This window comes from Salvelinus namaycush, chromosome 12 (assembly GCF_016432855.1).
Source record: "Salvelinus namaycush isolate Seneca chromosome 12, SaNama_1.0, whole genome shotgun sequence".
Classification (NCBI taxonomy): Eukaryota; Metazoa; Chordata; class Actinopteri; order Salmoniformes; family Salmonidae; genus Salvelinus; species Salvelinus namaycush.
Window position 1 is genome coordinate 19,880,496 of NC_052318.1, and position 25,816 is coordinate 19,906,311.

Sequence of the window (25,816 nt, forward strand, 5' to 3'; positions counted from 1 at the left end):
GCATCCTGTCGGGCTGTATCAACTAGCACTGCCCACAACCGCAAAGCTCTCCAGAGGGTGGTGCAGTCTGCCCAACACATTACCGGGGACAAACTTCCCGCCCTCCTGGACACCTACAGCACCCGATGCCATAGGAAGGCCAAAAAGATCATCAGGGACATCAACCACCCAAGTCACTGCCTGTTCACCCCGCTATCATCCAGAAGGCGAGGTCAGTACAGGTGCATCAAAGCTGGGACCGAGAGACTGAAAAACAGCTTCTATTTCAAGGCCATCAGACTGCTAAATAACAATCACTAGCACATCAGAGGCGGCTGCCTATAGACATAGATTAGGATCACTGGCCACTTTTAGAAATGGATCACTAGCCACTTTAATAATGTTCCGTATCTTGCATTACTCATCTCATATGTGTAAACTGCACTCCACACTATTCTACGGTATCTTAGTCACTTTTAAATGTTGTTACCTTATTGCATCACTCATTTCATTTCTATACTACACCACTGACTGTTAAACAGCCATCTCCAGCACATCAGAGGCTGCTGCCTATAGACATAGATTAGGAATCACTGGCCACTTAAAAAAAAAAATGAAACACTAGCCACTTTAATAATGTCTCCATATCTTGCATTACTCATCTCATATGTGTACACTGTACTGTATACTATTCTACAGTATCTAAGACAATTTAATTGTTTGTAAATATTGCATCACCCATCTCATATGTATATACTGTACTCTATACTATGACAATGTATCTTCGTCCAATGCCGCTCTGACATATATGTATATATTCTTAATCCATTCCTTACTTAGATTAACATGTATTTTGGGTATATGTTGTGAAACTGTTAGATATTACTTGTTAGATATTACTGCGCTGTCGGAGCTCGAAACACAAGCATTTCGCTACACCCGCAATAACATCTGCTAAACACGTATATGTGACCAATAAAATGTGATTTGACTTGTAGTCCATGTGGGATTTAATGACTTTAGATGTTAGCTCGGAATGTCTGAAACAGGATTTGGAAGAATTTACTGGGTCTCTGCTGGATACCAAATAACGTTCTACCATTTCTGGCCCTGTGCCCTCGCTGGGTCAATGTAGTGAACGTTTTACCAAGCTACTAGGACTTCACAACTGGCTACGTGACTACTGCAGCTCCTTAGGTGTAACTTTTGTAAACTTTGACACCCTTTGGAAGCAGAGGATCCACCTTAATCATTTGGGTGCCTGGATCCTGTCCAAAAAATACAAGGCAGCGCTGAGGCAATGACTGATCAAATCAAGCTCCTCAAAGGTATTTACTCCCATTAAATTGCAGCGATTTCATTCCGCCACAGCTTCCCATAGGGGTATTGTAAATAGTAATTCTGTGCTTGTTAATTTAATTTCCATTCATAGCTCTGTTAGCTCCTGTAAGGAACCCAATTTTGTTATCTCCAGCTATGCTATTTATAGCTTTATATCAAGCTATCATTTTGCTACATGTGCTTATAAGCATAGGGGTATTGTCAACAGTAATCTTGTGTACATTTATCTGAATTCTACTATTAGCTCTGCAACTTTGTATCCAATCAGGAAGCCTGTTGTGGCTAACTTATCCAGTTATATTGACTCTTGTGTCACCATTAATGCTCCTGCTGTTTGCAAATCTCGCAGAGGGCTTGAACTTTTACATATAAATGTGTGTGCGAAGCCCGATGTCTAAACTGGACTTTCTGGGTGCATGACACAAGCCCAGATGTTCTGGTTATCTCAGAGACTTGGCTGAATAATTTGATTATGGTAAGGACGTTACCATTGCGGACTACAACATTTTCAGATGTGATAGACAAAAAAAGGTTGCTATTTATGTAAGATCTTCTCTTATGGCATCATGCTCTCTTAGCATCTCTGTCCCCAAAATATGTGAGCTGTTGGTTATAAAAGTGTCATAAGCCAAAATATGCATATATTTATTGCTGCGGTCTACCCCAGCTGCTTTGGCGGAGGTTGTTGATATTAGTTCTGATTATTTAAAACATTTCTGGTATCTGAACTGGTTGTGTTAGGAGATCTAACTCTTGATTGGCTTACACATGCCTCAGATCAGTTGAAGAATGTCCATCTTGAGTACAACTTGACTCAGCTGATAAAGAAACCCACTCGGATTAATGTGAAAAACCTAGAAAACTCCTCATCCTGACTAACCATCCTCATAAGCATTTGGCTAGTGGTGTTTTTGCAAATGATATCAGCGACCACTGCCCTATTGCTTGGATTAGAGATACCAAATTGAAAAACTCTAACCCTCGTATAATTGTGAAGATGTTTTTTTTTTCATTCTCCCCCAGGCGTTCCTTCATGATCTATATTATTCAGAGCTTTTTTCTACTAACTGCATACCAGACCCTGTTTGACACTTGAATTTTTATCATCCAGTTTTACCTCTCCGGATGATAAACATGCCACTTTCAAGCGACTCAGATGCAAAAACCGAACTAACCCATGCTACTCTCCTGTACTCTCAGACCTCTTGATAAGAAATTAAGCCTGGGCCAAGGCTAGACAAACTTGCTCGTTAGCTGATTGGCAGCTATTTAGGCAATTGAGAAATAGGACAGGAGGCAGAGGCGAGGTTCGACTTCAAACAAGGAAGCGAAATATAATCCATCGTTCTATATTGTGGTAGGATGCTGGACTGTGATCGACATGGATGATAGTTCTGATGGTACGGGTGGGGATGATGAAAGTCATGGACCTGGATGGTCTGTGGTGAAAAGTAAAATAAAAAAGAATGGCCCTGCTATAAGCGCCGCAGACAGCAGTGGCCGTTCTAGTGTTGAGACCGTGAAGAGGGTGAAGGTAGTGAAAGGCCCTGCTATAAGCGCCGCAGACAGCAGTGGCCGTTCTAGTGTTGAGACCGTGAAGAGGGTGAAGGTAGTGAAAGGCCCTGCTATAAGCGCTGCAGACAGCAGTGGCAGTTCTAGTGTTGAGACCGTGAAGAGGGTGAAGGTAGTGAAAGGCCCTGCTATAAGCGCTGCAGACAGCAGTGGCAGTTCTAGTGTTGAGACCGTGAAGAGGGTGAAGGTAGTGAAAGGCCCTGCTATAAGCGCTGCAGACAGCAGTGGCAGTTCTAGTGTTGAGACCGTGAAGAGGGTGAAGGTAGTGAAAGGCCCTGCTATAAGCGCTGCAGACAGCAGTGGCAGTTCTAGTGTTGAGACCGTGAAGAGGGTGAAGGTAGTGAAAGGCCCTGCTATAAGCGCTGCAGACAGCAGTGGCAGTTCTAGTGTTGAGACCGTGAAGAGGGTGAAGGTAGTGAAAAACAAAAGTAATGATGTGTCGGAGTGGAAAGTCGTAATCATGTTTGATGTGACCACAGGGTCTAATCTACACCCTATTCGATTAACCAATGCTATTAAGAAAGAGAGAGGGGAAGTCACATTAGCCCGGTTCATTGGTAATGGTATGCTGTTATTATTTTGTGCTGACTATGTTCAGCAAGGGAAGATTCTGGAGAAAAAAAACTCACGGGGAAGAAAATCACAAGTCATGTCCCTGGAACTTCGTCTAAGCTGAGGTTCCACTATCTATTTCTGGGGTTCCACTATCTATGTCCATAGATTATATTAAAGAAAATGTAGAGGGGGGCATATCGTGATATAACTGTCCCATCTGAATATGAATGTTTGATGACTCAGGTGTGTGCTGCTTGTGTGTTTGCCAATTTACAGGCTTGTTTCGGGAGGCGCGGTGCGGGCTGTATTTGCGAACTCACTGTGGTTTATAGCAATTTTTTTGTAAAACCTGTCAAGAGAGACACCCAATTGGAAGCCCAATTAGCCTAGCTAGCCTGTAGTCACACACCAGTACGACAAACAGAGAGAAAACGGAGGACTTTCTCACTATATGGATCCTGGCTGCACATACACTATACAAGCGGGAGATGACCATCTCGCAAGGTGGTGAATTGCGGGGCAGTGAGCCAAACACCTGTCAACAAGTTGAGAGAGGTAGAAGGAGCATTCGCGTACCAACGAACAGTGTGGAGTGAACGAGCAGCGTGGCGTGAACAATACAGCACGTCAGATCACTAATCTGCGTGCCAGTTATGATTATTTATATATGCACATTTTCGTGGAAAAGTTTAATTTAAATAATAACGTTCTCGTTTCTCAATCATTGTCACAGGGTAAATCATCAAAATCTGAATAAAGATGCAATTCAACTAATGCGAGAGCACCAGCCTCTGCCAAAATATTTCACATTTTGTTGTTACAGCCTGAATTTAACATTTATTCAATTTATTTATTTTCTCACCCATCTACACACAATACCCCATAATGACAAAGTGAAAACTTGTTTTTAGAAAATGTTGCTAATTTATTTCAAATGAAATGCAGAAATATCTAATTTACTTAAGTATTCACACCCCTGAGGTAATACTTTGTAGAAGCACCTTTGGAAACGATTACAGCTGTGAGTCTTTCTGGGTAAGTCTCTAAGCGCTTTCCATACCTGGATTGTGCAACAGTACGACAAACAGAGAGAAAACGGAGGACTTTCTCACTATATGGATCCTGGCTGCACATACACCCATTATTCCTTTCAGAATTCTTCAAGCTCTGTCAAATTGGTTGATGATCATTGCTATCACATTTTTATTCCTGAACTTGCCATAACAAAGGGGTTGAATACTTATTGACTCAACACATTTTAGCTTTTCATTTTTAATTAACTTTGACATTATGGGGACCAGTGGCAAAAACTCTAAATTGTATGAATTTTTTATTCCGGCTGTAACACAACAAAATGTGGAAAAAGTCAAGGGGTGTGAATACTTTCTGAAAAAGCACTGTAGGCCTAAAGCTGACAAATAAAAACAGTAGAAAACATCCTGATAAATTCAGGTTCTTTCAATCGCATTTATCTCTCTACTTCGTCTGTCTGCCTCCCTTTCTATTTGTCTTGACTTGAGCTATCGCTAGTGAAGTGCAATATTGTATAAAATCAATCAGCATGGGTCTGGCCTGAAGCTGTCCCTAGAGAACTTGCAACATTGTATCAACTAGCCTATTCCGGTTCCTCAGAGTTTCTCACTCCAGTGGGCTCAGGACAGACAGCTGTTTTTTTATGACGTTTCCATTGGATATATGGGATAATCAGATCATGATATTTTGCTCTTTCACACTGAGGCTTGGTGATTATCGAGGCCGGGAGAGTGTTGGAAAGAATGTTCAAATACTGTGAGGAACTATTATTAATTGCAATGGATGTAAAAAAAATAAAAAAATAACTGACTTTGCTGACTTACTCAGTGAGGTGAAGAAAAAAATGACAGAGAAGCTCAGCTTATTAGTGGTGGACCTGGTGAGTTAAGACAATCAGAAATGAGATATCCCTAAATGGGCACTTTCCTACATTTACATGCAGCAAGCCAGGTAGGCCTACTTCTATGTGTTCTCAGCCTTATGCTCCCTTAACGAGAAACCAGAAACATGCTCATTGCTTACATGGAGCACCCAAAACAAAAGACAATAAAAAAATGTACAAAACTCGGAAATCATGGTTATGAAATAAACCAAAACTTGTTTCTCGCAAGTGTGGCAGGTTGTGAACTCTGCAAACAACGTTTCCACTCCAATAATGAGAGAAGTAGGTCAATTGCTGTAATTAATACTTTCAACAACTGACACTGACTCTTATCAAACTAGGTACTGCCATTATTTGTATATTACTAATAAGCAGGTCTTATTATTTTATATCATGCCTATTAATGAGTGCATTTTAATCACCTGTGCTGTGTGTTGTTTACAACGATTGCCTTTTACTTAAATTCTGACATTCTGACGAGTGAAATTTAATTGCATGAACTATTTGCTTGCTTGCATGTGTGCTGTGATTCCCCAGATTGGTATGGACTACATTAGGGATGGCCAACTGCAATTTCGAATTTTTGTTGTGCTTCAACAGTTTTTCTCTTGTTATGTCAGTCATTGATAGTCACTCAAATAGCCCATGTCAGCTAACATTTTTTTAATTGTCAAATTTGTCTAGTGGTCAGCTATCCAAATTTGTAGTAACCAAGGTTGAATTAGAGCCCAGGGAGAACCCATTGATTTTGTTAGTCAATCTCACTCAGATCATATAAAAAACAGCAAGCATTTCTCTCCACCCTATGGCACAATTTAAATTTATTTATTTCACCTTTATTTAACCAGGTAGGCCAGTTGAGAACAAGTTCTCATTTACAACTGCGACCTGGCCAAGATAAAGCAAAGCAGTGCGACAAAAACAACAGAGTTACACATAGGATAAACAAACGTACAGTCAATAACACAAAAGAAAAATCTGTGTGCAAATGAAGTAAGGAGGTAAGGCAAAAAATAGGCCAATAGTGGCAAAGTAATTACAATTTAGCAATTTACACTGGAGTGATATATGTGCAGATGAGGTTGTGCAAGTAGAAATACTGGTGTACAAAAGAGCAGAAAAACAAAAACAAATATGGGGATGAGGTAGGTAGTTGGTTGGATGGGCTATTTACAGATGGGCTGTGTACAGCTGCAGCGATCAGTAAGCTGCTCTGACAGCTTACGCTTAAAGTTAGTGAGGGAGATATAAGTCTCCAGCTTCAGTGATTTTTGCAATTCATTCCAGTCATTGGCAGCAGAGAACTGGAAGGAAAGGCAGCCAAAGTAAGTGTTGGCTTTGGGGGTGACCAGTGAGATATACCTGCTGGAGCGCATGCTACGGGTGGGTGTTGCTATGGGGACCAGTGAGCTGAGATAAGGCGGAGCTTTACCTAGGAAAGACTTATAGATGCCCTGGAGCCAGTGGGTTTGGCGACGAATATGTAGCGAGGACCAGCCAACGAGAGCATACAGGTCGCAGTGGTGGGTAGTATATGGGGCTTTGGTGACAAAACGGATGGCACTGTGAAAGACTGCATCCAATTTACTGAGTAGAGTGTTAGAGGCTATTTTGTAAATGACATCGCCGGAGTCAAGGATCGGTAGGATTGTCACGCCCTGATCATAGAGAGCCCTTGGTTCTCTATGGTTTTGTAGATCAGGGCGTGACTAGGGGGGTGATCTAGTTTTTTCTATTTCTATGTTGGTGTGCTTGGTATGGTTCCCAATTAGAGGCAGCTGATTATCGTTGCCTCTATTTGGGGATCATATTTATTTATTTTTTATTTGTTTTGGTTAGTGCTTTGTTGCGCTCCGTGACTGAACGTTTGTTATTCTTTGTTGTTTTGTTGTAAGTTTCACTATTAAAGATAATGTGGAACTCTACGGACGCTGCGCCTTGGTCCACTCATTTTAAAGAACGTGACAAGGATAGTCAGTTTTACGAGGGTATGTTTGGCAGCATGAGTGAAGGAGGCTTTGTTGCGAAATAGGAAGCCGATTCTAGATTTAACTTTGGATTGGAGATGGTTAATGTGAGTCTGTATGTGTAGAATTGCAGGACATAAAGCTGTAAAACTGCTCATGTTCCTCTCTACCACATGGCAAAATGAGTATAATTGCACTAAATTAACTCTAAAATTAAAGAATTTGCATGAAATGAGTTATAAAATTGCTAAATCTTCTCTTTGCCCCATGGTAAAATGTGTAGAATTGCAGCAAACTAGCTTTAAAACAACATTTTATCTACACCTCATGTTAAAATGGGTAGCAACTGCGGCCCCTCATGATGAGTTCAGATTTTTTGTGGCCCCCACTCCCATCAAAGTTGCCCATTCCTGGACTATATTGACTTGAGACATCTGTTGCCAATTCCCTATAACCTTCTCACTCCAAGAACTATATTGCTAAACACGCCCTAGAACGTGAGTTAAAAGGAACTTACCTTCAGGCACCATTCGGACCGGGGACCTCTTGACATCCACCTTGTTGCTGCTGTTCGCCTGCTGTGGGAAAAAGACACATCACCTTCTAAAGGAAAGTACATGTTTAGAACGTGCGAGTGTGACTCCAATTGTTGGCCAGTACATGCTCTAATTGTATGTTTTGTGTCCCCTGCAACTACAGACACAGGAGCCATGCCCGACGCAGCTGTGAGAGGCTACACCCAGCGCTAAAACCCAGCAGGCCCAGCATAGAGCGAGAGATAGCCCCGCAAGTAGCCACCGAACCTGCTATTGATGACTGAACCAGTCACTGACTACCGGACTAGCTATCGAGTAACGACCCATGCTTGGGAGGAAGAGCCAAACCCTGTTTGGGTAGAACCAAACAAACTAAACCTGCCTGGGTAGAGCCGAACAAACAAACCTATGCCAATGCTCTGTAAGTGAATCAACTGCTGTGTTAGTTTCCTCGGTGGTCATAGTTAGCCTATAGCCCTAAATCCTAGCTCCTTTATACATTGTGATACTTTGTATTGTCATTGTTGTAAAAGCTGAATTTATAATAAATAACCTTTGATTGTACTTTGTGTTTGCCGTAGGATTATATAACTCTGTTTTTGACACATGCATTAACATAAAAGAATGGAACCAAATTCCGGGGATTACAGGTATATTTACTAAGCCTACTGGTGACATGTAATGGGAAATCGATCAAAATAAACAAAGGACCAAACAATTCACACAATGAAACAATGAATGCGCAAGAATTGGCGAGAGAGACGCGCCAGCATCCGAACAGTGGGATGCTGTTCGGACTCCACCATTGTCTTAGTCCGCTTCAGTAGTGTCCTTTGAGCGGCGACCCTCGCCACCAATCTTGGCCTGGGAACCCTAATAAATGGGCCCACGGGACTGAGGGACACCTCTGGACTGAAGGACGCCTCTGGACTGAAGGACGCCTCTGGACTGAGGGGCAGCTCCGGACTGAAGGGCAGCTCCGGACTGAAGGGCAGCTCCGGACTGAGGGGCAGCTCCGGACTGAGGGGCAGCTCCGGACTGAGGGGCAGCTCCGGACTGAGGGGCAGCTCCGGACTGAGGGGCAGCTCCGGACTGAGGGGCAGCTCCGGACTGAGGGGCAGCTCCGGACTGAGGGGCAGCTCCGGACTGAGGGGCAGCTCCGGACTGAGGGGCAGCTCCGGACTGAAGGGCAACTGCAGGCGGCTCTGGCGGCTCCTGACTGGCGGGCGGCTCTGGCGGCTCCTGACTGGCGGGCGGCTCTGGCGGCTCCTGACTGGCGGGCGGCTCTGGCGGCTCCTGACTGGCGGGCGGCTCAGGCGGCTCCTGACTGGCGGGCGGCTCTGGCGGCTCCTGACTGGCGGGCGGCTCTGGCGGCTCCTGACTGGCGGGCGGCTCTGGCGGCTCCTGACTGACGGGCGGCTCTGGCGGCTCAGGACTGACGGGCGGCTCTGGCGGCTCCTGACTGACGGGCGGCTCTGGCGGCTCCTGACTGACGGGCGGCTCTGGCGGCTCAGGACAGACGGGCGGCTCTGGCGGCTCAGGACAGACGGGCGGCTCTGGCGGCTCAGGACAGACGGGCGGCTCTGGCGGCTCAGGACATACGGGCGGCTCTGGCGGCTCAGGACAGACGGGCGGCTCAGGCGGCGCTGGACAGACGGGCGGCTCAGGCGGCGCTGGACAGACGGGCAGCTCAGGCCTGCTGAGGCGCACAGTAGGCCTGGTGCGTGGTGCCGGAACTGGTGGTACCGGGCTGGGGACACGCACCACTGGGCGAGTGCGAGGAGCAGGAACAGGGCATACTGGACCCTGGAGGCGCACAGTAGGCCTGGTGCGTGGTGCCGGAACTGGTGGTACCGGGCTGGGAACACGCACCTCAGGCCGAGTGCGGGGTGCTGGAACTGGAGGCCTGGTACGTGGCGCCGCCACCGGAGGGCTGGTGCATGGGGCTGCCACAGGAGGGCTGGTTCTTGGAGAAGGCACCGGATAGACCGGACCGTGGAGGCGCACTACACGTCTCGAGCACCGAGCCTGCCCAACCCTACCTGGCTGAATACTCCCCGTAGCCATGCCAGTGCAGCGAGGTGGAATAAGCCACACTGGGCTATGTACACGTACAGGAGACACCATGCGTAGGGCTGGTGCCATGTACCCCGGCCCGAGGAGACGCACTGGAGACCAGATGCGTAGAGCCGGTTTCATGGCACCTGGCTCGATGCCCAATCTAGCCCGGCCGATACGAGGTGCTGCTATGTACCGCACCGGGCTATGCACACGTACTGGAGACACCGTGCGCCCTTCCGCATAACACTGTGTCTGCCCGTACGCTCGCTCTCCACGGTAAGCACGGGGAGTTTGGGGCTGCCTCTCTGGCTTCCATCCGCTCTTTCTTGATCGCCGTGCCAACTCCATTCGCCGGTATCCCTCCTCGCACTGCTCCAGAGAATCCCAGGCGGGCTCCGGCACTCTCCCTGGGTCGACCGACCACCTTTCTATTTCCTCCCAAGTTGTATAGTCCAGATCTCGCTGCTGCTGCTGCTGCTGCCCGTTACCACGCTGCTTGGTCCTGTTGTGGTGGGTGATTCTGTAATGGTAGTCTTCGTTCTCTAAGAATGGTCGGACTAAGATGCAGCGTGGTGTGTATTCATATTTAATCGAATACTTTCAAGAACGAACAAAACAATAAACTGACAAAAACAACCGAAGACGCTACAGTCCCGAAAATGTGAACACAGAACACAGGAACACACGAACAGGAACAATCACCCACAATCCACAATACAAAACAGGCTACCTAAATATGGTTCCCAATCAGAGACAATGACAAACACCTGCCTCTGAGAACCATATCAGGCCAAACGACAAACCCCAACATAGAAACACAAAACATAGATAACCCACCCAACTCACGCCCTGGCCATACTAAAAACAAAGAAAATACAAAAGAACTATGGTCAGAACGTGACAGAGCCCTCTCGCTTCGCCTCTTCCTCTCTTCCAAATCTCAATGGAGAAAGCACCAGAGCGAGCAGAACGGCGCCCCTCTGTCTTAATACACTGCTCAAAAAAATAAAGGGAACACTTAAACAACACAATGTAACTCCAAGTCAATCACACTTCTGTGAAATCAAACTGTCCACTTAGGAAGCAACACTGATTGACAATACATTTCACATGCTGTTGTGCAAATGGAATAGACAAAAGGTGGAAATTATAGGCAATTAGCAAGACACCCCCAATAAAGGAGTGATTCTGCAGGTGGTGACCACAGACCACTTCTCAGTTCCTATGCTTCCTGGCTGATGTTTTGGTCACTTTTGAATGCTGGCGGTGCTCTCACTCTAGTGGTAGCATGAGACGGAGTCTACAACCCACACAAGTGGCTCAGGTAGTGCAGCTCATCCAGGATGGCACATCAATGCGAGCTGTGGCAAGAAGGTTTGCTGTGTCTGTCAGCGTAGTGTCCAGAGCATGGAGGCGCTACCAGGAGACAGGCCAGTACATCAGGAGACGTGGAGGAGGCCGTAGGAGGGCAACAACCCAGCAGCAGGACCGCTACCTCCGCCTTTGAGCAGGAGGAGCACTGCCAGAGCCCTGCAAAATGACCTCCAGCAGGCCACAAATGCGCATGTGTCAGCATATGGTCTCACAAGGGCTCTGAGGATCTCATCTCGGTACCTAATGGCAGTCAAGCTACCTCTGGCGAGCACATGGAGGGCTGTGCGGCCCCACAAAGAAATGCCACCCCACACCATGACTGACCCACCGCCAAACCGGTCATGCTGGAGGATGTTGCAGGCAGCAGAACGTTCTCCACGGCTTCTCCAGACTCTGTCACGTCTGTCACATGTGCTCATGTGCTCAGTGTGAACCTGCTTTCATCTGTGAAGAGCACAGGGCGCCAGTGGCGAATTTGCCAATCTTGGTGTTCTCTGGCAAATGCCAAACGTCCTGCACGGTGTTGGGCTGTAAGCACAACCCCCACCTGTGGACGTCGGGCCCTCATACCACCCTCATGGAGTCTGTTTCTGACCGTTTGAGCAGACACATGCACATTTGTGGCCTGCTGGAGGTCATTTTGCAGGGCTCTGGCAGTGCTCCTCCTGCTCAAAGGCGGAGGTAGCGGTCCTGCTGCTGGGTTGTTGCCCTCCTACGGCCTCCTCCACGTCTCCTGATGTACTGGCCTGTCTCCTGGTAGCGCCTCCATGCTCTGGACACTACGCTGACAGACACAGCAAACCTTCTTGCCACAGCTCGCATTGATGTGCCATCCTGGATGAGCTGCACTACCTGAGCCACTTGTGTGGGTTGTAGACTCCGTCTCATGCTACCACTAGAGTGAGAGCACCGCCAGCATTCAAAAGTGACCAAAACATCAGCCAGGAAGCATAGGAACTGAGAAGTGGTCTGTGGTCACCACCTGCAGAATCACTCCTTTATTGGGGGTGTCTTGCTAATTGCCTATAATTTCCACCTTTTGTCTATTCCATTTGCACAACAGCATGTGAAATGTATTGTCAATCAGTGTTGCTTCCTAAGTGGACAGTTTGATTTCACAGAAGTGTGATTGACTTGGAGTTACATTGTGTTGTTTAAGTGTTCCCTTTATTTTTTTGAGCAGTGTATATGTAGCCCATGTATCTGATGCTGTCTGGACAGAAATAGTATGACATGCCATACTCTTTTTGTCCAAACAGCATCAGATACATTGTCTTCCCCAGGGATGGGTAAATAGTTTTGGTTTTTTTGGGGGGGGGGGGGATTATAAAAATGAAATTATGAAATTACTAAATCTTCTCTCTGCCCCATTGCAAAATGTGTAGAATTGCAGAAAACTAGCTTTAAAACAGCAACGTTTTCTATAACCTCATGGCAAAATTGGTAGAATTGCACAAAATTAACTATAAAACAAACAAATAAAATTCTCCCGGGGAAGCAACTGCAGACTCTCAAAAATTCAGATTTTTTTGTGGCCCCCACCCCCATCAAAGATGCCCATCCCTGGTCTACACATACTGAGACAGAGGGGCACTGTTTCGCTCGCTCGGACGCTTTCTCTGAGATTGATGTGTCTTTTTGTCGGCGCGCATGTTGATCAAATAAATTATCAATATTTCAATGTTTTATTTGGACAGGCAAGGAAGTGCAATAGGGCGGGCCAGGCCCCCTAAGGCCCGCCCATAACTCCGGCCCTGACTGTAGATTATTACACTATCACAGATTATCATGAAAAAGACACATTACTTATTCAAAATTCGTGAGAGGCAAAGGAAAAAGTAATTTTTTTCGTGTCCACCACATGATTTTCTTCATAACTCATTCGTGTCCAGGATGTGATTTTCTTCATAACGATTCCAATTTGGTTTAGCTAATGTTAGCTAGCTAGGTTAGCTTGGTGGCTAACATTAGCTAGGCTAGGGGTTAAGGTTAGGGGTTACGTTTAGGTAACATGCTAGCTAAGTAGTTAAAGGGTTAAGGTTAGGGCTAATTTATGTAACAGTACTGCTTCCTTCCCTCTCCTTGCCCCAACCAGGGATCCTCTGAACACATCAACAACTGCCTCTCACCTATCGCTCCACAAAAGCTGCAGCCCTTGCAGAGCAAGGGAAACAACTACTTCAAGGTCTCAGATCGAGTGATGTCACCGATTGAAACATTACTAGTGTGCACTGCTAACGAGCTTGCCATTTCATACCCGTTACGCTTACATGTTAGCTAAGTAGTTAAAAAGTAATAAGAAGTTGCAAAGTTATTAGCACAAATGCTAAACTGGTCCATCATGTGATTCAAACATGCAATGTTTGGGTTGCTAGACCTTCGCATTATACATCCACCCATCCTCCCTGACCAACCTTGATTCTATCATTTTTGTCTTAAGTAACCTACTACCTTTATCTGTGACCACTGCCCAGTCCCCAACAACTGGATGTTACGGTTTTCTGGGGAAATGTAAAGAGAGCCTGTGACGCGACTTCCACTTTTAGACATTAACAAAAAGAAAATCCATCCTAAATCCTCCTCCACATTTACTGGATTGGTTGAACAGTGCAGAAGAGAACCTCCCCCTACAGTTTTTATTTTTGCCATCAACACCATATGTATGGGATCTAGTTTCAGGCGTTTCTTTTACGCATCCTACATTAGGTTAATCTGTGATTGAAATGCACTGTATACACATTTGTGTGGTGGACACAAAAAATGTGTCTGTCACGAATTTTCATAAGTAATTTGTCTATTGCATGATCATTTGTGATAGTGGGTTGTATCATTAGGCAACCAGCAGAATATTAATCATTCCTTTAAAAGTTCAGAGCTTGTTAAATGGCTTTATACTGTACAATCAATCACGTTATGCTAACAGTGTGCAAGAGTAAATTTTACATAATGACACGTTTACATTGATTAGGTAAAATATTTTGTTTTGTCACTTAGTTGAAAGGGCTGTAGTTTTGTAGGGCAATAAAAAATAATATATTGTCATGCATTAAACTTTATTTGTCCACGATCCCCGGTCCAAGTGCATTTTGATGCCAAAGAATTATTGGGCCCAGCACGTAGAAATAAACATTGAAGATGAGAGATACAGTGCATCTTGGATAAGTGTCAACCTGAGTGCTGCCCAGCTGTAAAATGTCATATAGAGGCTGGCATAATTGAGGGTCAGAAAGCATTGGCAGTCCACCAATGCTTCCATTAAAAACGTCTGAAATAGCAAACCATTCCCACTGTACTAGGCCTACTAGCTATGGAAGAAAGTGTCCATAATTACAATTGAAGGATTTACTGTTGTTTGCATAGTGCTACTTTGCAAATCATACACAAATTACTTCCCTACTTATTGTTTTAACACTTTTAATACTAATATCTTCTCCCAATAGTTTATAAATTGTATATTATGTGGTTTAAAATCAAATTCACTGGACTAAACATATATTATTTAAAGCTCTTATGATGGTATTTAAACCCTCACGAGTAAAAAAAAAAAGCTCATTACTCCAGATTAATTGGCACGTGTTTACGTTTCAAAGTGTGTTCTGCATGTAGGCTACACTAATATAATGTACCTCTGAAATATTCTGTCCACACTGGTAACACATTCGGCTAGATATGCATTCATAAAGCCTTTAGAACAGCCTACATAGGACATTAACCAATCATATGGTATAGTACACACAACACAATAAAAAGCTCATCAAATAATGTTGTAATTACACCAATGGTTAATAACTTATTACAAAAGTGTAATAGCCTACGACTGGTGGGCTAACTATTAGAAAAACTATTCTCTGCGGTTGAGATACAGAATAGTTGTGGGCAAGCAATGACAATTTGACCTATGGAAAGGGGAACTATCCTCAGAAAACATGAGATAAACTATCGAGATGTGTTCTTCACCGATTTATGGGCAGTATCGTTGGACGTTGGTGTAGCTCTACTCAGGGCTATGTCAGAATGACGCATGTTGCGCTTTGGTTGATGGCAATAATTCATTTATAGTTCCATGTAGGAAGTAATCCAATATTCCCGAACGCCATGAATCAGTAGAACATATTTTAATTAAAGTCTGTGTCAATAAACGATTAGTGTAAGATAAAGTAGCACGGTGGACCGCTCACCGTCAAGAGTGTAGGCGCGCGCAGTTTGCACTTGCAAGTCGCCTCATTGTTTTTGCATCAAGTCCCATGAAGATGGAAGACATATTTGGAATCCTAACTCTCCGCTCGTGTTAGTGAGTGCAATTATGTTTTAGATAGGTCCTGGATCGAATATGCAAGTTCCTCTATCACTGTTATTGCGCATGATTCTGCGGCTCTTGTACAACTTCACGCTCCAACTCACCTTGAAACAGGGCTCGTCTGGTATTCTGGTAGTGTCTCCAGAGCGACAGTGGAGAAACCAATCCACGCCCCAAACCCTCCCACACTCACCAATAAAAATAATGCGGAGGCGGATCTAATAGCTAAATTGTCATGCTTGGTTTCATGTTAGATTTGCTATCTAGCCCGGTCTGCTCTCCCCTCAGTGTTGCAGGTGCTCTGTTTCAGCGAGAGAGGATGCGAAAGGAGTGCAGGGGAGGGATAGAGAGAAGGAAAGCGCCGGTGAAAAAGTCAGCAGTATGGTGCAGGGCATGATTAAAATGATATCAACAGCAGCAGATAGCGCGTTTATTGACCTGGGGGCTCCGCAATGAAAGGTTTATTGCAAGGGACACTTTGAGATATGATGAGGTTTCTTTCTGGTTGGTAATAGTACTATGATTTGGTATGTGGCCACTTTGATAGCAAGTGTATTCAGCACCCGAGGAACGGCAGCTCAAGGTGAGTTGAAGTGCAATATTTTATACTGCTTGCTGATCAAGTTTTATTGTGGATATGTTTAAAAGGGTATATGGCTTTCAGAATGTTGGTTGTTTGCCTGTCGTAAATGTTGTCAACAAGTAATAAACAGAAGTACGCAAATTGAGATGATTAAATTGGATATTCAATGTGTTTGAAGTGCTTGCACCTGTTTCGAAGTGTCATGTTGCAACCTGGTCTCAGAGTATTTACTATTATTCTGTACGTAAATCCAAGACACTCCATTAGGTATGATATGTTACGTTTGGTTGAATGATGAGACGAGCACAAATTAGGAGGAAAAGTAATACAAATTCATTTAATTATGAATAGCCACTCCATCTCCGGTATTTAAATTAGAATAATGGGGGTGGATAATAAGAAATTAACAGCACTAATCATGATATATATCACTAATATATCTAATAATATGGTTTGGGCATGGATTGTCATGCTGCTAGAAATTTGATTAACCCTCTTTAGGTAGCTGCAGAGGCGCATGCAAAGCACCATCCTGATTCTCAATAGTGTTGTAAGCTACAGTAAGCATATTGACTGGTCTATTGCTTTTTGTATGTTTAAAAACGCATCCAAAATTCTTAGTGGTGTTGTAAATTCTAAAACACCCGTCCTGTAGAGTTTCCTTTTAACTTCCTTCATCGCAAAATGCAGACCTACTTGTATGTTTGTGCTACCAACTATGGTGATACATAATGTCTTGCCAATACAGGTAAAGTGATAAATGTATACATTTTCATCCCAATATACCGGTCTCATATATGGACGTAATTAGCCCAGTACTTCCATATGTGTCCACTGGGTGGAGGGATTTTTGATATTATCAAATTGCTGCAACATGGTACATTGTACAGTATGTTGAAGTATGGTCAAACGTGCTCAATTAAGTTTATACTGCATATATCCATTGATAGTTGACAGTTCATTTTTGGATTGATAATCAAGAGGTCGAGTTTACTTTGATAGTTAGCCTTTGCTGCTGTGTAGATAATAGTTACACGTAGCCTACAGCATTCATTACAATAGTAGTATATCTTCCTCTCACATGTAGTCCCATTCAATGCAGTATCAGCCAGGCAGGCAGCAAATGGTTGTCATTGCCAAGAAGACGAGGACAGTACAGTGAGTGACGCTGTGCTGCTGGTGTCATATGCCTCTGGGCGACTGAGGACTGACTGTCTGTCACCTTGCTCTGCCGCTCATGCGCTCCTCTACATATGTTCCCCGTCTCAGCGTTACAGACAGACAGTCATTGAGCTCTAGAGCTGTACACACTCACATACACACATACACCAGCAGAAGCTGGCTGTACTACGTTCTTCTGCCCGAACGCTGCCATCTCAAGCTGTCAGCTGTCAAACGCCACCCTCGACTCTGGCCAGCGATAACCCTGGACACAAGTTCTCTCTTTCTGCCCCCCCCCGCTAATCTGTTACTCTCTCCCCGTCTTAAGTCTCATCTACTGTCTTTCTGTCTGCTCCTCTCTCTGTCTGTGCATCCTCTTTCCAACCCCCCCACAATCACACACACACCCTCCATCTCTCCCCCGTTCTTTGGTCAGGTGCTTTCTCTAAATTCTCCTCTCTGCCTCACTCGCTTCCTCTGTCTGTCTGTCCCTCCTTCTGCCTATTTCCCTAGCTCTCCACACAAACTCAACACCCCCCCACCATTTAAGTTGGCTGGCTCTAAGCAATATGGGATGGCAGAGTGGGGGGGCGTGGGAGCATGGAGAGTGTTGTTAATGGAGGCCTGGAGGGGTGCATGGCAATCGTCTGCTAGTATCCACACTCCACTTGTTACATCCCCCACATAGCCCCCCTGAGGGAATAGTGAGTCTTTAACCATGATATGAGCATATGCCCACTAACAGGATGGCGCTCTCCCCCGTAAAACTGATTATGACTAAGCTGTGAGTTAAATTCCACTCTGGTGCTTGACCATAATGCACATGGCACAGGTACAGAGTGGCCAGGTTGTGTTGGGTCAAGGGGCGGGTTGGAACATCACTTGCCCCCCAGGATCGTTTCTCAGGTGTGTGTGCGTGTGCGTGTGTGTCTGTGTATGTATTTGTGCTTGCATGAGTGGGCTATATGTCTTGCGTGTGTGCGGACCGGGGAGGGTAAAGAGTGTAAACACACAGGAAGAGATTTAGTTAAAGGCATAACGTTAGAGATTTCAGTTCCTAATACTTTTACTGCCTCACAGGGCCATTGCAAAAAAGAATACTTCAGTGGTATGTTTACACATTGCAAAAGAGGAGATTGGAGAGAGTCGGCAACTGTTGATGACCAAACAGAAACCTTAAGACTAGTTACTAATTAACCACAAATAGGAATGCTGAGACAGCCAATTTAAAGCAATCGATTTCATTGTGAAGGTTCAGTATTAGGTGTGTATGTGTGTGTGTGAGTGAGCGTGTGAGATCGGTACAATTTTATAAATGCAGACAGATAATATGGTTCGTTCGACATGGTGGGATCTTTTTGTGTCGGTAAAATTCATTATGCAAGAAATGGTGGTGCAAATATTTATATAACCATCATATCGAAGTAAACTTGGGGTCATGTGATAATAGTCACAGTGTGTGGTCCTCCCACTATGACTCGGGAAAGCATGCAGTTTATTGGACAGTAATTACATTTTGGACAGTAGTTACACATAATGGAAACAGGTAATATTTACATGAAATTATTATGACAGATTTACTTAATTTACTTGTTTTGTTCGAACACTATTGAATTGAGAAATAATAATTATAAATAATTATGTCAGATTGTTAAAATGTATTCATGTTTCGAGCACAACCGGGTCAAATACCTCCAAAATTAATCAATTGCTCTTTTCCAATAAATAACAAGGGTCTTATTCTGATGACATGGTACTTGGCTGCTGTATGACAAATACAAATAATCTTGCTCTTTTGTTCATAATAATCTCATCATGTTGTAGGCTAGCCGCGCTGTATCTGTGAGCTGTTGGCTAGAGCGCATGTACCAAGACCAGAGTGGGTACAATCGCTGTATGATGCAACTTTTTTTGTGACAAAACCATCAGTAGAGTTGAAAATGCGATGGAACCCCATTTAACTTGTATCGATCGGTACATGGGAATTGAACTGCGGAACTTATTTTTATGTGCACTACGTCATCACGCACAGACTTTTAACAAGTCAATTTTATGGCAACACCTCTGGTGGGAAAATGCACATATTGTTTTTATGCGTATTTTAGAATATCGCATGAAAATCGGTCATAAATTGGATGGAAATCCAGCTAGTTAGAGTGAATTTGTGTTTGCATGTATGATGTGTCCATATGTGTGTGTGTAAGGTGTGTGCATTTAGGGCATTCTAACACTGCTGACAGGTTTTAATCATGACATGGATATTCAAGTGACATGGTCACTTGGTGTTCCACATACACACAACAAATCACATAGCGTATGTTGTATTTCATACGACAGTGGTTGCTCCACTAAAGGGTTTGCGATTTATGCTGCGGTACTTAGAGGTAATTTGTTGTTTAATATGGTACCCTGCGTCCCCAGTTCATTTCTCCAGACCAGCGTAAGGGGGAGTTAGAGCACTAATTATGCGTTTGGGTCCTACTGTGTCTCTAACTGATAATGAATGGGCGACATAAACCTAAATAGAAACTGAAAATTGTTACACTAAGGTTTTTATTCTTTTATTTTGTAAGGATTATTTTGATTTTACTGTAGTACTGTAGCCCACTCCCGACCAGTCACGTTGTACAGCGCCTAGGTGGCGCAAGAGTCTAAGACACTGCATAGCAATGCAAGCTGTGTTGCTACAGATGCTGGTTCAATACCTGTGCCGGCCTCGACTGGAAGACTTGTGAGATGACTGTAGGTTTTTGGTTTCTCTCCCTCTAAAAACAGAAATAAATAATTCTAATTAACAAACTGGCTTTATTTACAAATTAGTAACAATTTGTCAACCCATGTTCAAGAAGGACCTTTTTCTCGCTCATTTCACGTTATTTGAAAACGAAATCATCTCAATAAGCTATTATTATTATTATTATTCATTTTGAATTATATAAAAGCCCCTTGGATATTCTCACAGATATATCATTTAAACTACATTTTAGTTGCACTTCCACCCAGCTCCACGACCACGGGTAAAACCTTGTTGAGATGATCAATGTATTTGTTGCATTGTAGTATCGGCAATTTCTCGAGCCAAAACATCTTGATGGCCTCAAAAGTTTGGACACACCTACTCATTCCAGGGTTTTTCTTTATTTGTACTATTTTCTACATTTTGAGAAACATCCAGTGAGCCCAAATGTGCACTTCACATTTCCATGTCATAAAACTTATGTCATATACAGTGTTAACGTTTATGATGACTATGTTTGATGTACAGTTACAAGAAGAAATGCCAAAATATCCTGGGTTGTTCTGAACACAATGAGACGATGTTTGTCTATTGTGAAGAACATTTGTCGGTGAACACGCACCTGAATGCAATCATGACTCCTTTCTATGCACACTAAAATTATGATCCGTTTCTCTGAATTGCCTTATGAAAGCCTAACACTGTAAGGTCGTATTTTATAACTTAGCTAGTCAGGTTGGCAATAGAACAATCTTTCAAATGATGCCCACCTGATCCAGATTGTGATTTGTAATGGGCTGTTTTTGGATTGTGTGAAAACAACAGTAATTGTGTGATGGTGGGGATGCAGTGTTGTGTTCCAAACAAAACATCTGTGCTTGCTCTAATTCCTCAAAAGCACAGCTAGGAGAGCTTAAAACAACACCTTATAGTTGAAGACTACCAAGACTCTTTCCGTACTACCGAGTTCCAAACACAGGATGTTGGTGGCACCTTAATTGGGGAGAACGGGCTTGTGGTCATGGCTGGAGCGGAATGAGTGGAATTGTATCAAACACATGGTTTCCATTCGATTCGATTCGCTCGGTTCCAGCCATTACCACAAGCCCGTTCTCCCCAATTCATCCTAAACAGTTCCAGCTTTGCAACAATGGTTTTTGGAAACAACTCCTACGAAGGTTCTAACAATGAACTTGGCCATAAAGGGAAACCGGCCACATCATCATGATGATGCGAAATGCATCAAATGATGCTCAACTTATTGGTGACACTTTGTTTCTTTAAAGTCCAATATCTTGAAAACTTGACTGCTGACATCCAAAACATTTTAGGACTGTATCAACAGTGGACTATTGAAAAAAATATCAAAAGTGTAGAAAATGCTTTTGGGAAACCGGGCTCTGGCTTGGAGGTCGTACTTAGAAGTAGCTCTCGAAGAGTGAGACCTTGGCGTCACGTTCCTGACCTTATTTCCTTTGTTTTGTCTTTGTTTAGTTGGTCAGGACGTGAGCTGGGTGGGCATTCTATGTTATGTGTTTCTATGTTGGGTTCATTTTCAATTAGCCTGATATGGTTCTCAATCAGGGGCAGGTGTTTTACGTTTCCTCTGATTGAGAACCATATTAAGGTAGGCTGTTCTCACTGTTTGTTTGTGGGTGATTGTTCCTGTGTCAGTGTTTGTACCACACGGGACTGTTTCGTTCGTGTGTTCCTTCCTGTTCGTTCATGTGTTCCTTCCTGTTCGTTCATGTGTTTTTGTTCTCAAGTTCAGGTCTGTTCACGTCGTTTGTTATTTTGTAGTTTGTTCAAGTGTTTTTCTTCTTCGTTTAAATAAACGAGATTATGTCTTCACAATACGCTGCATTTTGGTCCGATCCTTGCTCCTCCTCAGACGAGGACGAGCGTTACACTTGGCCAGTATTTGAACCTGCATAGGTTCATAGGTTCTTCAATACCTTTTTGTAGAGATATTTTTGCACATGATTCTTTATTATGCTACTATGCATCTAATGGGATGTATTTTCTGGTGAGTAGTTAACCAGTATGAGATAGAAGTCAGTTATGGAGAGATGTGGGTCACTGCTTATAAATATTTTCTTGAAATTGTTCTTAAAAAGATGCTTAAGGAATTTGGTAGAGCATTAAGAGCATAGAGCAGTAACACATAAAGCTACTTTTCATCTTTCCTCTAGTTCATGCTTGTTAGCATGATAATATGCTTTCGATAGAGTCCATGTCCCGCTAAAGGAAGTCCTTCACCCTGTTTGAGCTTGATGGGAAGTACAGTAGCAGCCTCCCCTCTCGCCCAGGGCAAATGATGTGCTCCATAAAAGTCACCAACCTTCAGACATCAATCAGCTGATATTTGGAATACGAAAGATTGCCTCGGGTCCTAAGCCCCCTGGGATCCAGACTCCATTTTGGGTCACTGAGAGACACCAGTTTCTATGGTTGAGGTGCCTTCTGGACCAACTGATGCTAGAGAGTACTGGTGAAAGATGCTCCAGATAAAGATGGGTCGGAGCCTTGTGGAACATCTTCAATTATGCACGATTCTACTCCACAGAGCTTTAGTGTAGTAGTAAGGTCAGTATGTTATTATTTCAGTCTTGTCAACACTGAAAACCACCCAGTTCACATTTGCAACATAGTAAATTGCTGTTTTATTCATGTTGCAGTGGTGGATAACACACTATTTTACCTGTCTGTTTCCCCTCTCCATGTCTGCTGGACGTCTAACCATTTGGAGTAGAAAATTGCTAATTGACCGATAAGGTAGCACATGTAGCCCTGTCTCAGTGTTTCATGTAGTTAGTATGATTTATATGATTAGCTATTGCCTTGTTGGAAGATGTCTTATGCAGACAGGGGTGCTAGGGCAACTTGTCAAAGTGCCTCAAAGTCAAGCAAGTGTATTGTGTCTCAAAGGACAAAGCTGTGGCATTCAATTTCCTAAAAATATATTGCACTTCAAACAATGGCTTTCTACAGCAAAAGAAGATAGGAATCCACATTTAACTTTTAGTCTGGCAGATTAGTGGCTTCATGCATGCGTGCATGTGCTCAAGTGTTTGACGCCCCACCGCTTAAGTGTTTTGGGAAAAGCTCAAGTCTGTACAGGGAAAAGGACTTCCTCACCTTGTAACTTCCTGCATGCCTTAAATTATGTATCAGCCAGGAGGGAAGGTGGAGTAGAGGAGTCTGTGTGCGCTGATGTTTTTGTGTGGAGGGAGACGGGCGGGTAGTCTCTTGGCCCCGTGTACTGATCTCATGAAGGATGGAGACAGGAGCTGATAGTTGGGAGCCATTGATTGGCATGTTAATGCTATACTTGTCCTAATATGCATCAACAGGCCCACTCCATGGCCCACAGAAACCTGCGGTGGGATTGGACTTGGAGCCGCAGTTGCTACAGTACATGCCTATTACCTGACTCGCAGTCGACTGAAAGTGTGTTTTGTTTAGAGGAGCATTTGCGCTCTCATATGTTTGCGAAACATCTCCTATTGTCGCAGTTTAGTCACATTTAAGCCGTCCGAGCTTTTAATCACTTGGGCCAAAGGCTGCAAAGGGAGAATACAGATCAGGCATATTGTCCAGAATATTAATTGTTGTGGCAAAGGCTTTGGCTTTTTCAAGGGTGAGAAGTCCCACGCCCTGTTTGAACTAAGCGTCTTTCATGGCTTTTCAGTTCATTGACTGCTTGGCTGTTGATGATGTGAGTACTCTCCACACACCTGCTGAACTGCCCTGTCTTGATGGAGACAAGCTTGATGTGGGTTGTGAAACGCCATGCGCTGGTGGTTGGCCATCTTGCCTGTGCTGCAGTGATGCCTTTGAACTAATTTAAACTATGAGGTCACTACCCAGGCCACCAGGGCCCCCATGGAGGGCCAGGTTGGTAAGGTAACGCTCCTCTATGACTGTGTTTGTTTGAGATCACACCAGCAGAGAGGGATTCTACAGTGGGGACTATGTATTAGGAGGACAAAATATAATACACTGCTCAAAAAAATAAAGGGAACACTTAAACAACACAATGTTACTCCAAGTCAATCACACTTCTGTGAAATCAAACTGTCCACTTAGGAAGCAACATTGATTGACAATAAATTTCACATGCTGTTGTGCAAATGGAATAGACAAAAGGTGGAAATTATAGGCAATTAGCAAGACACCCCCAATAACGGAATGGTTCTGCAGGTGGTGACCACAGACCACTTCTCAGTTCCTATGCTTCCTGGCTGATGTTTTGGTCACTTTTGAATGCTGGCAGTGCTTTCACTCTAGTGGTAGCATGAGACGGAGTCTACAACCCACACAAGTGGCTCAGGTAGTGCAGTTCATCCAAGATGGCACATCAATGCGAGCTGTGGCAAAAAGGTTTGCTGTGTCTGTCAGCGTAGTGTCCAGAGCATGGAGGCGCTACCAGGAGACAGGCCAGTACATCAGGAGACGTGGAGGAGGCCGTAGGAGGGCAACAACCCAGCAGCAGGACCGCTACCTCTGCCTTAGTGCAAGGAGGTGCACTGCCAGAGCCCTGCAAAATGACCTCCAGCAGGTCTGTGTGCTGAGGGGTGACTGTTGTATATTTGTTTGTCTTGCAGCTTGGGCCTACTCTGCAGCAGCTGTCCACACACAGAATAAGAAGATTAAGACATCTTATCCTCCATGCCCGCAGTTTGAGGGCCCATGATTAGAATTCCACGCTAGTGTTCACTACCTAATTGGCCTGTTTGCTCCGGGCTTTGGTTGTGGTGGTAACAAAATTGGGAAGTGCGGTAGAACAAAACTGCATTCCGTGGCAATCCTATTTTAGAAACACCTTGCGATGTCCTGTCTGTGCACAAACCTGTGCCAATATATTGATGTTGGAGGGAGCTTTGTTTCACATTACAATTAGACACCTGTTGATCTTAGGCCAGTGTCTCTCCCCCAAAAAAATGATATCAGGGGCTAGTGGGCTTTGGTGTTTTGCCATTGGTGACCTTTTGAATTTAAACTAATACTTGAGAAGTGATTATTGATGTACTTTAACTACACTATCTGATAGACCAGTCTGAAACGTCCCACAGAACTATGGTACTGGTCTATGGACAGGGGGGTTTAGAAACAATAATAATTTAAAATAAATATATATACAGTACCAGTCAAAAGTTTGGACACACCTACTCATTCAAGGGTTTTTATTTATTTGTACTATTTTCTACATTGTAGAACAATAGTGAAGACATCAAAACTATGAAACAACACATATGGAATCATGTAGTAACCAAAAAAGTGCTTCATGCTTCACACATGCGGAGACCATCAGTTCACCTACTCTGAGTCTCACAAAGACACAGCGTTTGGAACCAAAAATCTGAAATTTGGACTCATCAGACCAAAGGACAGATTTCTACCGGTCTAATGTCCATTGCTCTAATGTCATTGCTCGTGTTTCTTGGCCCAAGAAAGTATCTTCTTATTGGTGTCTGCAGCAGAGGTAACTCTGGGTCTTCCTTTCCTGTGGCGGTCCTCATGAGACCCAGTTTCATCATAGCGCTTGATGGTTTTTGCGACTGCATTTGAAGAAACTTTAAAGGTTCTTGAAATTTTCCGGATTGACTGACCTTCATGTCTTAAAGTAATGATGGACTGTCATTTCCCTTTGCTTGTTTGAGCTGTTCTTGCCATAATATGGACTTGGTATTTTACCAAATAGGGCTACCTTCTGTATACCACCCCTTCCTTGTCAC

The 25,816-nt window shown here is 43.9% G+C and overlaps 1 protein-coding gene across 1 annotated transcript in view; it reads left to right on the plus strand.

Annotated features, from left to right (window-relative positions):
* The first annotated feature begins 2,701 nt into the window (after window positions 1-2,701).
* Window positions 2,702-25,816, plus strand: part of LOC120057428 (protein turtle homolog B-like) — a 235,761-nt gene continuing 212,646 nt past the window's right edge. Inside the window, exon 1 of the mRNA XM_039006053.1 lies at window positions 2,702-3,320. Coding sequence (XP_038861981.1) covers window positions 2,702-3,320 — 619 coding nt within the window. The remainder of the gene's footprint in view (window positions 3,321-25,816) is intronic.